Source organism: Thunnus thynnus, chromosome 10 (assembly GCF_963924715.1).
Source record: "Thunnus thynnus chromosome 10, fThuThy2.1, whole genome shotgun sequence".
NCBI classification, from domain to species: domain Eukaryota; kingdom Metazoa; phylum Chordata; class Actinopteri; order Scombriformes; family Scombridae; genus Thunnus; species Thunnus thynnus.
Genome location: NC_089526.1, coordinates 27,033,487 through 27,047,132, shown reverse-complemented (window position 1 = coordinate 27,047,132; position 13,646 = coordinate 27,033,487). Strand labels below are relative to the sequence as shown.

At 41.3% G+C, this 13,646-nt stretch overlaps 1 protein-coding gene across 1 annotated transcript in view; it reads right to left on the bottom strand.

The window, feature by feature from the left end:
• Positions 1–13,646, bottom strand: part of bckdhb (branched chain keto acid dehydrogenase E1 subunit beta) — a 55,265-nt gene that overhangs the window by 41,296 nt on the left and 323 nt on the right. Inside the window, exons 2-6 of the mRNA XM_067602308.1 lie at positions 12,170–12,247; positions 8,912–8,980; positions 5,481–5,614; positions 3,537–3,692; positions 369–477 (exon numbers count right to left, since the gene is read on the bottom strand). Coding sequence (XP_067458409.1) covers positions 369–477; positions 3,537–3,692; positions 5,481–5,614; positions 8,912–8,980; positions 12,170–12,247 — 546 coding nt within the window. The remainder of the gene's footprint in view (positions 1–368; positions 478–3,536; positions 3,693–5,480; positions 5,615–8,911; positions 8,981–12,169; positions 12,248–13,646) is intronic.

The window sequence follows — 13,646 nt, the reverse complement described above, 5'->3', positions numbered from 1 at the left end:
CTGGACTGATGTTTATCCGTGCTAGCCTGAACACCAATGTTCCCTCCCCACAGGGAGGGGAGGGAGGGAGAGAGGATTCAGCCCAGCGCTGTCAACACTTCACAGCCCATTTAGACGGTCAGCTTCATGCTCATGATCCTGCTGATCTCACTCACATTGTTTGCAGTCAGGCATATTGTTTGTTTGTCTTGCCCCACACCTCTAAAAGGTAGAATATTTGCTTTCAATAAGGAAACCATGCAAACAGACAGAGAGGGCCGGTGAGGCAGGATGCTGGAGGTAGCTTGGGACAAATGGAGAAATCTAACAAGCATTTAGTTTCCTGTCGACTTCAGATTTACGGTACATTTACATAAGATCCAGCTTACCTGCTGCTCTGTAAAGGATCTTGGGTTCAAAGAAAATGCAAGGGTTCTTGTCAGCGATGCAGGAGAGGAGTAGCCCCTTGGCCTGTACTGGACCACGAGGTATTACAACCTAAGGAACACAACACAGACTTCATTAAGCCCAGTAATGTTGCCAAAGCAGCTGAACTTTCACTACTAACTCAATACTGTTGATAAACCTCCAATTCCAAGTTCATTTTCACCATTGTTTAATATTTTCACTTGTCTTCTCCAAGAGGATGGATTGTAATATCAGAGAAAGTTTCATTTACAGAATGACTGACATAAAACCTGCAAAAGTAACTATAACCTCTCCATATCAATGGATTACTCATACTGCAGTTCTTGTCTCTTCCTCTCTCTGGCATTGTAATTGTGAATGGTATTTAGGTCAAAACTTGGGTATCATGACAACACTGGACCACAGGCGAACCAAGCCTGTCAGGGAGTGTGGTGGGACTGACCGCCAGATGGAGCAAAATGTGCTGATAGTATGCACAGAGATTAACATTTATCAGCCTGACCTTTGCAGAGAGACAACATGTTTATTGCTCTCAGCAATGGTTACACAAAATGGATCAACTGTAGCTGTAAACTATACAGTCATTTCCAGTCTGCGGTGAATAAGAAGCTTCGGTAATGATGATATATGTATTCATACTCAGGAAGAAAGACATGGAAGGATGTTACAACTGACACTTTGAAATGGACTTGTTGACTCTGCGCACATGCTGTTCATTCCATCTAAGTGACATTATCATTCAAAGTATACTGAACTCTGGGTCATCCCTCTGTAAGCAGTAAAGATTTATTTTCCCCCTAACATTGGATTAAGCACATGTTTAGCACATTTCTATGTGGCAGGGTGAGGAGTCTGGAGGGGATTATGGGCAACAGAACAAAGTCACAGCACTGTCAGTCAATGAAGAGAGAAATTATGAGGTTTTTTCAGATACAGAGCATTACATATCTTGGGAGTCATTTCAGGCAAAATTACATGGTGGTTTGATCATTGGTTCCCGTTTAACCAACTCCACAGTCAATAGAGGATTAGCAGTGGTGGATACTAATAAATTTAAATGTTGGCGTGGGGATCACTATTGTAATGTGCAGATCACTATCGGTGCCTTAGAAAACAATTTTCACTTGCTGCTGTGGTTTAAATTTCTCCAGATTGGAACACATTCACCGGTCTACAAACACATGCTATGCTTCTCAGATGGTTGGTACAGAAAGTTTAGGACGCTTTGAGTACAAGTATATCCAGACTTTTGTTGATCCAATATTGATCCTGCACTGTTTTATGGAGAATGCTGCAGGGGGAAAAAAAAAAGCTTCTTAAAAATTCACTTTGGGCCTTTTTAAAAAATATAATTGATTAAATATTAAGGTGCAGCCATACCTTTGATTGAATAGAACCATTACAATTAATTCAAAACACTTTTTGATACTTTTTGGGGGGGTTTTTTGGTCATACTGGAAGGCATGGAGTACCTTAGGTTTGTCATTTCGCACACATTCTTTACATGTCTGTACTTGTTGAACGCCTACTTACATAAACATTTGTAATTTTTGTACCCATTTCTCACATTGTATGCTTTTCTTCTTCCCTTATTTCTTCTTCGTTCTCCCTCTCCTTTCAGTATTATAGTTATATTGTCTCTCTCTCTCCACCCTGAAGCACTGTGCTGACCTGTTGTCTCTGGTATTCACTGACATTTTTAACACCTCACTGGAGACAAACCACGTACCAGCCTGCTTCAAGACCTCTACCATTATCCCCGTCCCCAATAATTGAATGCCTACAGGTCTCAATGACTACCACCCCATTGCCATAACCTCTGTGGTAATGAAGTCTTTTGAGTGCCTTGTACTGTCCCACCTCAAATCCATCATGGACCCACTCCTACACCCCTCAGAGTTCGCCTAAAGAGCCAACAGGTCTGTGGACGGCACTGCAAACATGGCCCTCCACTTCATCCTCCAACATCTGGACACCGCAGGAACCTACGCCAGGATTCTGTTTGTGGATTTTAGATCCGCCTTCAATACTGTCATCCCAGCTCTGCTGCAGGACAAGCTCTCGCAGCTGCACGTGCCCGACTTGACCTGCAGATGGATCACTGACATCCTGTCTGACAGGATGCAGCACATAAAACTGGGGAAACATGTCTCTGAATCCTGGACCATCAGCACGGGCTCCCCTCAAGGCTGCGCCCTTTCTCCACTTTTCTTCTCCCTGTACACCAACAGCTGTACCTCCGGTCATCAGTTCTTCAAGCTCCTGGAGTTAACAAATGACACCACCCTCATTTGGCTCATGTCTGGTGGGGATGAGACCGCCTACAAGGGGGAGATTGACCATCTGGTGACTTAGTGTGGAAAAAGGCTGTCTAAAGACTGTGGAGATGGTTGTGGATTTCAGAGGGAGCACAGCCCAACCTGCCCCCATCACCCTGTGTGACTCCCCAGTCGACACCGTGGAGTCCTCCCGCTTCCTGGGAACCATCATCAGCCAGGACCTCAAGTGGGAGCGCAACATCAGCGGCCTCACCAAGAAGGCTCAGCAGAGGATGTACTTCCTGCAGCGGCTGAAAAATTCAACCAGCCAAAGGCAATGACGGTGCACTTCCACACCGCCACCATTGAGTCCATCCTCACCTCCTCTATCACCATCTGTGCTGCTGCCACTGCCAAGGACAAAAGCAGACTGCAGCGTATCATCCGCTGTGCCGAAAAGGTGATCAGATGCAATCTGCCGTCCCTCCAGGACCTGCACACCTTCAGGATGCGGAGGCGACCCCTCCCACCCCAGACATAAACTTTTTGAAACGCTCCCTTCCGGCAAGAGGCTGAGGTCTGTCAAGACCAAAACTTCACACCACATGAACAGTTTCTTCCCATCTTCAGCCGGGCTCCTCAACAAGGTCCGGGACTGATTCTGATACGGTATTAGCATGAATATACTGTAACTAATGACTGTAAATTTGCACTGCACTTCATAAGTGTAATCGGCTCAGCAGTCTGTACGCCTTCATGTTCTGACATGTTCTGGGGCAAGATGTGACATTTCATAATTGCGAAACAACAGAAACAAATATAAAAGGAAAGAAATACAAGTCAGCATGTGTAATGAAGTGCACAGTTAACCTTGATGCCGGGGCAGTGGGCGAAGAAGGCCTCGGGGCTTTGAGAGTGGTAAAGTGATCCGTGGCCAACACACCCCCACGGAGCTCGGATGGTGAGGTTCCCACAGTCAAACAAGTTGCCAGAGCGATAGCGGTACTTAGCTGCTTCATTGACTATCTGGAAAAAGACCAGAATAATTCAGGTTAATAAAACAAGATGAAACAACAAGATGAACCTTTAATCATCCTAATGCCACACCTGGGTTGTTGCAGCAGTGAGAGCAGCAAGTTTTTATATGTAAAAAAAGACAATTAAAACATTGTAATGAAAAAAATGAGGTTACAATGAATGTATGACAGTGTCATTTTTATTTGTTGAGAGAAATGATTTAGCAGAAACTCACTGGGAAAAAAAGATAACATTTATTTATTTTTTATGAATCAAGACCACACTGGTGGACACCAGATCTTGGCATTATGTGCAGACCCATTTCCTCTGCTATTTCTCTTAAAGCTATTGAAACCCTGCTTTATTTTTAACGAGCAGAATCACCTCAAATGTCTGATTTATTTTACTTACTTCTACTGTTTGTGATACTGGGCTTCCTCCAAAAAGGTGTCCCAAGTTTTCTTCCTTGAAACTCAGGTGGACTGTTAATTCAACGTTTTATGTCTCTCTGAGGTCAGTTTGGACTGCTGGATTGTTTTAAGCGAGAGCACAGAAGGAGATGGAGGGAGCCCACTCAAGGCCTGACACCAAATATCTACTGTTACTCTGCATTGCAACAGGAGCCTGTTAGAAAGTGTCTCCAATATCAGGCTCTGTTTTATGTTTCCTTGACATAGCAGGGACACACATTTATCTTGTGGAGGGCGAGAGTACACAGAATGACACTAGTGTCAACATGTATGCATGGTCAAACAGAAGTGCAGCCCACTGTCCTGCTCAGCCTGTTAATGCCACATTAATCTTTCTCAGGAGAGCATGTAGATGTGGAAAAGCGAGTGAGTGCCAGACTGTTTTTTTTTCCGTTCTTTTTTCTCTGCTATATGTTTTTGTTTTTGAAGATATTCAATTTTATATGTTGCTCAGAAGTCTCTACACAGATGTACTTCTTCATACGTTAGCATGGATTATTGTGTTTGTAGTTGTGGAGGTGTCACATGGAAGCAAACCAAATTGTTATTACAAAATCATGACCACTATTGTTAGACTGATTGTTAGACTTTTATTCAGTGATAGGTCTTTGTTTGTGTGCAACAACAATGATCTCTTGGTTGCACTTCGTCCAAAGCCCTGCTAAAGTGAAACAGAGTATGCTCACACCAGGCCAGTGCAACAAGTATATTCCAGCTCTATGCTCTGCGTTTGTGCAAAGTATATCGACTCAGAATGAGGAAGCAGCAAAGTGACCTTCAAACTGTAGTTGCTAGGTTCATGCATAATAAGCCTTTAGATTACAGACATCTCCCACAAAAAAATTCTGTGGGAGATGTCTGTAATCTAAAAGCTAAAACCTCAGGCTAAAGGCATAGTCACTGTGTCTTAGCTAGCCATTCATTTTTTATTTTCAGGGTAAGTGAAGCCACTCAGATATACCATCATTTGGCATGTGAGTTGTACTATATTTAAAAATAATGATGGTGAGATATCCTTTGGCTTAGTACTGACAAAAATTACTAATTGGGTAAAATGGAAAAAAAAAATCTATGCATGTTGTTTTTTTTCCTTCCTTCTACTTCCTTTTGAGAACAAAATGTAATGATTTTTGTCAATAAAAACGTCCATATTACGTCTATATTTCTGCTTTAGTTTTTGTTTGAAAGAGAATTCCATGCGTTACTTTGTAAAGTGGTAAAAATATGTCGGGACTTCTTGTCACTACCCTAATTTTAAGCTCTTGTCTTGCGCTGACACTGGGTTAGCCTGCAACAGTATGTCACTGAGCAAGGTAGTGTGTCTTACCTGGTCAAAAGCAGGATAGATGTAGTCAGCAAACTGGATCTCAGCAATGGCTGTGGCACCAGCAACAGCTACACCAATACCGAATCCCACAATCCCCTGCTCGCAAAGGGGAGTGTTGAAGACTCTGTCCTTACCTGGAGAGAGTAGAAGAGAGGAAGAAAAGACAGAAAAAGATAAGGATATAGGACACCAGCTGGCTATTGGGTGAGGGAGTTAACTCTGGAAAAAAAACAAAAACAGGCTTGGATTGCTGAACGGGCCGTTGCATGTAAGAATTTATTTAGTACCATTGATCAAATCTGTAGAATGGCTGAGCAACTGCATGTCTTTTTTTGACAACGGAGAAAGGCCAACGCCAAATGTTTGAGTAATGAGACTTCAAAGAATACTCCTCTTAAATGCCATGCAGTCCTAAAATAAGTGAGGTGACAAGCTGATGATTCTTCCTCAGCTGTAGCTAACCAAGTCTGGGATGCACACAATCCCCATAGAGTAAAAACAGAAGAAAAAAAATATTTCCATTCTCCACCCTATAATCTGAAAAAGAGCCACAAGAGTGCCGACTCTATATTTGGATTGCGAATGTTATTTTTGCTCTCATCTTTGTATATTTGCCAATCCGGTCTTTTTTTGGATTGCTGGGAAGTGAGAGTCTCAGTAGTGTGACTCTGCCTGTGTGTACCATGCTCTGTGCTTTCAAAGTTCAATTAGCAACCGCAGCACCACAAACCCTTAGAGGAATGAACAATTAAGTGATCAAAATTTAATGCTTTGCCTCTCAGACTGAAGCCAACCTCAAACACGCAGCTGATGTGAAAAAAAAAAACAGTAAATAACATGTGTGTGCGTGCTTCTGTGTGTCATTAAAGCAACAAATCAACTAATACGAGGAAAATACAATCAAGTGATGTTAAAATAACTGTGTAGTTTGTGAAATGTGTCCTACTGTCGACTGTCTGTGCCTGAGTCTTAAATGCTAATTTAAATATTTCTGGGTAACTCGCTGTCTGACACCGATGCTGCTTTCAGTGAAAAAGGCTAAACGCATCAGTGAGAGCGAGTCAGAGTGTGGAGTCAATGTGTACTGTTTTTTTGTTGGATTTTTTTTTTTTTTTCCAGGGAAACAGCACTCAGAGGTAGCCACGAGCCCACGGCGGGAGAGCTGGATCACTGAGGTGAATGCATCAGCCTCGTAAAAAGCCATTGGTATAGTGTCGGCCCTGCATTAACCTCTGTTCTGTATAATGGCTGCGGGTGGCAGAGGTGTGCACCATCCCTTTCAGTAGTGAGAGGGATAAAAACAGCTTTGCGCTCGTCGCTGTACACAAGGATGAGATGGAAAATAATGATCCCTCTCCAAAAGGTCAACACTTCTGACGTCAATGAAAACAAAAGGCAAAGCCGGCTACTGTAGGATTGATTTGAGACTACTCGCTATTAAAAAAAAACACACGCACACAAATAAAAAATAAACTGGAAACTCACATCTAATTATTTTATACTCCTTTTATAAACAAGAAAAACAATTAAACCCACTGTGACTGGACAGAGGAGACAGCGGGCTGTTTATACTGTTTGGAGAGAAGAGAAGTAGGGCTCACAAATGGGTTGATCCTAGAGAAAATGAGTTCTAACCACTAACTGTCATTCTGCTCACCACCAGTATTGGACATCCATACAGCCTATTTTACATTAAAATCTGTATGATGCTAAAGCCCCCATTAGGTCATTTCTGTCTTGACATGGAGTCACCAGGGTCTTTTAGAGGCTAAATCCTTATTGAATAACACTGGGAAGATACATAAATGACTAACTGAATGAACTATAGATGCAGGTTCTGTGGGTTCAAGCTTTAAAGCAAGCTGCAGTAGGAGCTTCATCCCAATAGGCCTTTTTCTTAATGGGGGAACATTTGGACATGTCACAGTAGGAAAGGACAGGTGGAAACAATAAAATTAATGACAGCTGAATTCCGTTTAGCCACTTTAGTTTCTGAGTTCTGGTATTGTGCATGCTGGCTCACTGTCGTGACTTACTGGGACACTTGAATAGATGAATATTAGTAACACCTGTGATTCTCCTGCTGCGAAAAGTCAAAATCTTTGTTGTGAAAAAGACCTCATTTCACATGATGAAAAACACATGCTGTGACCAATACTGGATTACTGGGTATTTAAGGTCGTATTTGAATTTTTTTAATAAAGTTTAAAAAGTATGATGAATTATCAGTCAGTATTAATTTTTCTTACTGAAATTCTTAAAAATCTTCAATAGGGATTCCTTAAGTTTGTTTTTAAGGAACTGTGACTGTCAGCCGACATATACACTAATTTCACAAATGAATTTATAAGTGACACAACTGCAACCACAACTACTTAAAGGATTAAACTCATAGAAAACAGAGCAACAGAGTTTACGCTATATGTGATTAGTGCTGATTTACCCGAATCATACAGAGATTTGTAGCATATAAGGCAACACTTTGCTATTATACTTCAAACTTATTCAATGGCTCTCAAATAGTATTTATAAAACATCTCTCTTCTCACATTCACACAAGCAAAAAACATCACAAAGAGATTTTTTTGCAGGGGCTTTTAATCAGAGGCGACATTTTTAGGATCACAGGTTTAACTAATGACATTAACAATGGCTCTTTTACATTTAACTGTCTCAGTAAGCCATGCCTGTGAGCCAGCATGCACAATAGACCTTTTTCACAACAGAAACTTCAAATTGTCACAGCAGGAAAAGCACAGGTGGAACTGATAACATTAATAACGGCTCAGTTCCATTCAAGTGTCCGAGGAAGCTGAGCTGTTGAACCGTCAGGGTCATCAATTTGGAGAAACTAAATGGGATTCAGCGATCAATAATGTTATTAATTGCACCAGTGCTTTTCCTGACTTGAGATGTTAAAACGCCTGCTGTGAAAAAGATCTATAACAGTCAATAAATAGATTATAGCCACTAATTATGTTATTTATTACTCCTGTGTTTCTTAATGCTATGAGTGTCAAAACGTCTGTCTGTGTTATTGTAACTACATTATTGGGTAGATCCTCTTTAGGAGGATGTTTCTGATCAACCTATAGGATTGTTTTAATGTAGCATTTCAAATTTAAGTAATATATATAACCATAATGACCATTGTGATACGATATCACCTTACTGTATCGACTTTGCGAGGCTACCCTGCTACAATGGACAAATAAGTGCAAACGGATCCTTCTGGTCCTCTAGGTGAACAGTGAACAGCAATATGACCTTGCAAGAGAGGTGGGTGAGCTTCTTGAAAGTGCTCTGCTGTCACCTAGTGGCAAAATCATGTAAAGCAGACAGAAGAACAGGTTGCTGACTGGTTTTTAGCAGACTCAGCAGTAGTGGCATTTGAATGGGGGGGAAAATCAGAAGGTGAATGAACTCCTTACCATATTTGTCTCTCAGACCCACTGTGCATCGGAATACTCCACCAAAGGCCACGTCCTCCCCAAAGATGACTGCCGATAAACACACAAAACAGTCAATGATAAAAGTGCACAGGAAAAAAAAATACCTCATGGAAAATCAGAACATGAGATAGGAGAAAGCCAAGAGCCCCTTCAATCTTCTCAGAGTAGGAAATCACCACTTACTGCCAATAAATGTGACAAAAGTGACTCATTTTTGTCCTACTTTTAGGACTAGGAGTAAAAATTATATATATATAAATTTATCTTTTCTTTTTAATTTAGGAAAGTACTCTGATCTGTGCTGATATTTTAAAGAGCTCCAGCTGTGTCTTAACCTGTGTGGAGTTGCCAGGAGATGGTGCTCTGTTAAAGACATGCCATAGACTGTAAAAAAAAAAAAAAAAAAAAAAGACATAGCCACCGTGATGTCACCCATTGGTTTGTGGGCTCCCATTCTGAAGCCTTGAGTTCAACATTTTAACCGTTGCTATCTTGGTTTTTTGGAGCCAGAAATGACCATATTTGGATGATAGGCTGGAGTTGACCCTCACGCTAGTGTTAGCTGCTAGCTTGGTTAGCGCGGTGCATTTACAGTCTAAGGTTAAAAGTGAAAAACAGGCTTAAAACAAAATACTGAACAACTGACTCCTTAGATGGTCTTTTAGTACAACTGAACACTGAACAAGACAAGACAAGCATACCCTGCTTTATCGTCTATTGTCCAAATGTGATCATAACTTACAAAGTGAACATGATGTTGTTTTGAAGAAGACTTGAAACTAGCGATTGAGACCATAAACTCATTAGGAAAGTGTTTACTGAGGTAATAAATCAAGTGAAAATTAGGGTCATTTTCTCATAGACTTCCATACAACCAAACTTTTTGGAGCCAGTGGGGTTGCCCCTGCTGGCCATTAGAGAGAATCCAGGCTTAAGTCACTGCCCCATTGGTCTCATTTTTCAGACCCAGAGTTTCCATGGATGTATTATAAGAGCTGGATACCGGACTAAAAATGGCGCCCATTCAGTCCAATAATAATTGCTCGCCTGGTGCATACGCCAAAAAAAGTTTCTAGCTCCTGGGTTTGCCTCCATGCTGTGCGGCCCACTGAATATGCGCAGTAGTGACCCCCGCTTGGCCCATAGACTTGACATTGTGATGACATCACAGATTTTTAAAATCGCTTTTCTCAGCTTGAGGAAAGTTTTACAAACATAAAACCTCCAAGAATCAAAAAGTTCATAATAAAAAGAGTCATAATTGATGTTTGCAGTTCAAGGTGTCCTGTCAACAGTTTTACAGATGTCTGTTTTACAGTGGTTGTCTAAGGGGAAAATGCTTTTTGGGCTGCAGGGAGATTTTTTGCTGCAATACCTCGAGTGGCCACTGGGCAAAATTGGCTGCAAGGCTGAGCAGCGGCGCCCTATCCAGCTCTTATTATACATCCATGAGAGCTTCCTGCTTGAGACATGCACACATATTCCATAGGAGGAAGTGATGTTCATTGATGACAACGAGCTTATTAAAATATACAGTTTTGGCAAAAATGTAATATTATTTTGACAGATCCTTTATATGATCCAAAAGTGAACACATGCTTTGTGTACAGAAACAGCAACAGGAAAAATGCAGCTTTGAAACAATAATAATGGGTCAGTCAAAACCAACAGTTTCAAATCCAACTTTGATCACTCTTACAGTGCCTCAGATAATGAACTCATTCACTTCCCACCACTCAGTGTGAAGTTCTGGAGAAACAAGCCACATTCATGCAAATTGTGGGTTCATCTGTTTAATAATTCATTCATTTATTTATTTGTTTAAAAATAACGATGGCAGAGCTATATGTATATACATCGATCAGTCATAACATTAAAACCACCTGCCTAATATTGTGTAGGTCCCCCTCATGCTACCAAAACCGCTCTGACCCATCAAGGCATGGACTCCAAAAGACCTCTGAATGTGTCCTCTGGTATCTGGCTCCAAGACATTAGCAGCAGATCCTCTAAGCCCTGTAAGCTGTGAGGTGGGGCCTCCATGGCTTGGACTTGTTTTTCCAGCACATCCCAAAGATGCTCGATCAGATTGAGATCTGGGGAATTTGGAGGCCAAGGCAACACCTTGAACTCTTTGTCATGTTCCTAAAATCTTTCCTGAACAGTTTTAGCAGTGTGGCAGGGCGCATTGCTCTGCTGAAAGAGCCCACTGCTATCAGGGAATACCATTGCCATGAAGGGGTGTACTTAGTCTGCAACAATGTTAAGTTGGTGATACGTGCCAAAGTAACATCCACATGAATACCAGGACCCAAGGGTTCCCAGCAGAACATTGCTCAGAGCATCACACTGCCTCCCTCAGCTTGCCTTCTTCCCATAGTGCATCCTGGTGCCATCACATCCCCAGGTAAACGATGCACACGCACCAGACTGTCCACATGATGTAAGAGAAAATGTGATTCATCAGACCAGGCCACCTTCTTCCATTGGTCCACGGTTCAGTTCTGATACTCACGTGCCCATTCTAGGCGCTTTCGGCGGTGGACAGAGGTCAGCATGGGCACTCTGACTGGTCTGTGGCTACGCAGCCCCATACGGAGCAAGCTGCAATGCACCGTCTGTTCTGACACCTGTCTATCATAACCAGCATTAACTTTTTCAGCAATTTGTGCTACAGTAGCTCTTCTGAGGGATTGGACCAGATGGGCTAGCCCACATGCATCAGTGAGCCTAAGGCACCCATGACCTTGTTGCAGGTTGCACTGGTTGTCCTTCCTTGGACCACTGACCCAGCCCTGTTTCCAACACATCAACTTCAAGAACTGACTGTTCAATATCCCACCCCTTGACACGTGCCATTTTAAATCAATGTTATTCACTTTGCCTGTCAGTGGTTTTAATGTTTTGGCTGATCAGTGTATATATATATATATATATACACACACACACACACACACACACACACACACACACACACACACATAGATAGATATATAGATCTTATGCTGCTTTTGTTTTTGTTATATAGGTTTTAGAAAGTGCTGACTTACAGTGACACCCCAGGAGGAGAGCATGTGTAACTAACACAAGATTTTCATTTACACATCAAGATGGACATACAGTCCAATTGTAAGCCAGTGCATACTTTAGAAAACTGCATGATTAACTGTGCAGTAACACAGTTGACATTTTGCAGATTTTAATCCATAACAGCCATCACTTGTTTTAAAATTTTACCTGCTGTGGGATCAGAGGCAAGAGTGTTATCCAAGGCACTGGTAACTGACTGGAACAAGTTCATCTTCTGGGTGGGGCCTGAAAGGTTTTTTTAGAAAAAAAAGCAACACACATTTTTTAAAATTTTTGACACAAGCGACAAGTAATTTCCGTACACACAGCATTTGGATGTGACAAGCAGTTTAACAAAACTACAAGTAACCATACCAGTTACTGCAGGAAAAAAACACATTAGGAAACGTGGCAATGATTCTGTGCCTTCAATGGACACACACTTCTTTGTAACAGAATGAGGAAGAAGATATACTATTAATTTTTCAGCACTTAGTTTTTGTTAACAATGCCAACATCCTGCTCAAATGTACTGTAGAATAAACATACCTTGACTGTCCCACATTATGAGACAGCTCTAAAACAGGTCTGACTGGACCCATAAAGATATCACTGTTGTGTGTGAAGGTGTTCTTAACTCTTTAATGTCAATATGTTTAAATTTAGTAAATTAAAGTTGAGTTCAGATACTCGTATTGAAAACATGCTGCTTGATAGATCACTTGAATGCCAAACCTATGTCACTTCAACCAAGTACTCAGGTGTTTCGCTTTAACCAGTGACCGTGTTAACTGGTGAGTTTGAGCCGAAGGGTTGAAACTCATCCGGTTGTCGTGGTGATGACAGCTGTTGAAAAGCCTAAAAGCCTTAAATTATCTCAAATTTAATGTTCAATACGGTATATATTTGTTTGGTCCTTTTTTCCTACATGTAATTTAAACGGTGCGCTGACAAGTAGCATTCACATTTCTTGAAGTCACTTTTAATGTGGGCAAAAATGTGGTTTGGCGAGCAGCTGGCGTCTTATCAGGACTTTGACATTGTACAGATTCATTTGTTGAGTATGAGCCAGTTTCCGATTGAGGATAACGATATAAAGTTCTGAAATAAGCTTTAACTGCGCTGCCAATTTATAGGCTAAGTTACAGATATAATTCCCACATTATAATAAACGTTACGTGAGGTGAATGAGTCTAGCTGAACACAGTTTTACTTACGTAAATGGTTGGCGTAGATATTGAACACAGATTAGTATGTATTTAAAATTGATTAAAGTAAAAATTAAAGGCTTTTAGGAGGACACCTACGTGCTCTGTTCGAGTTCTCAACTGCTGCAGTCGGCCGAAAGTCACCAGTTAACACGGTCACTCATTACACCGCAACACCGGCTTACCAGCAATGACAGCAATTAATTGATAGTAGCGTTTACAATATTTCATTATACCTTATAGAGGGCAACACACAGTATACCTTGGTTAGGAGTGAGACTTTTAAAATACGACATGCTTTGTGTTAAACCATCTTGCTAACTTACAGGTTATTCATGTTTGACAGCCGAATATAAAGCAAGTAATTAAGTATCGTTGACATTACAACTCTTTAACATTACCCAACCAAAAAGACAAGTGACTTAATGCTGTCAGCG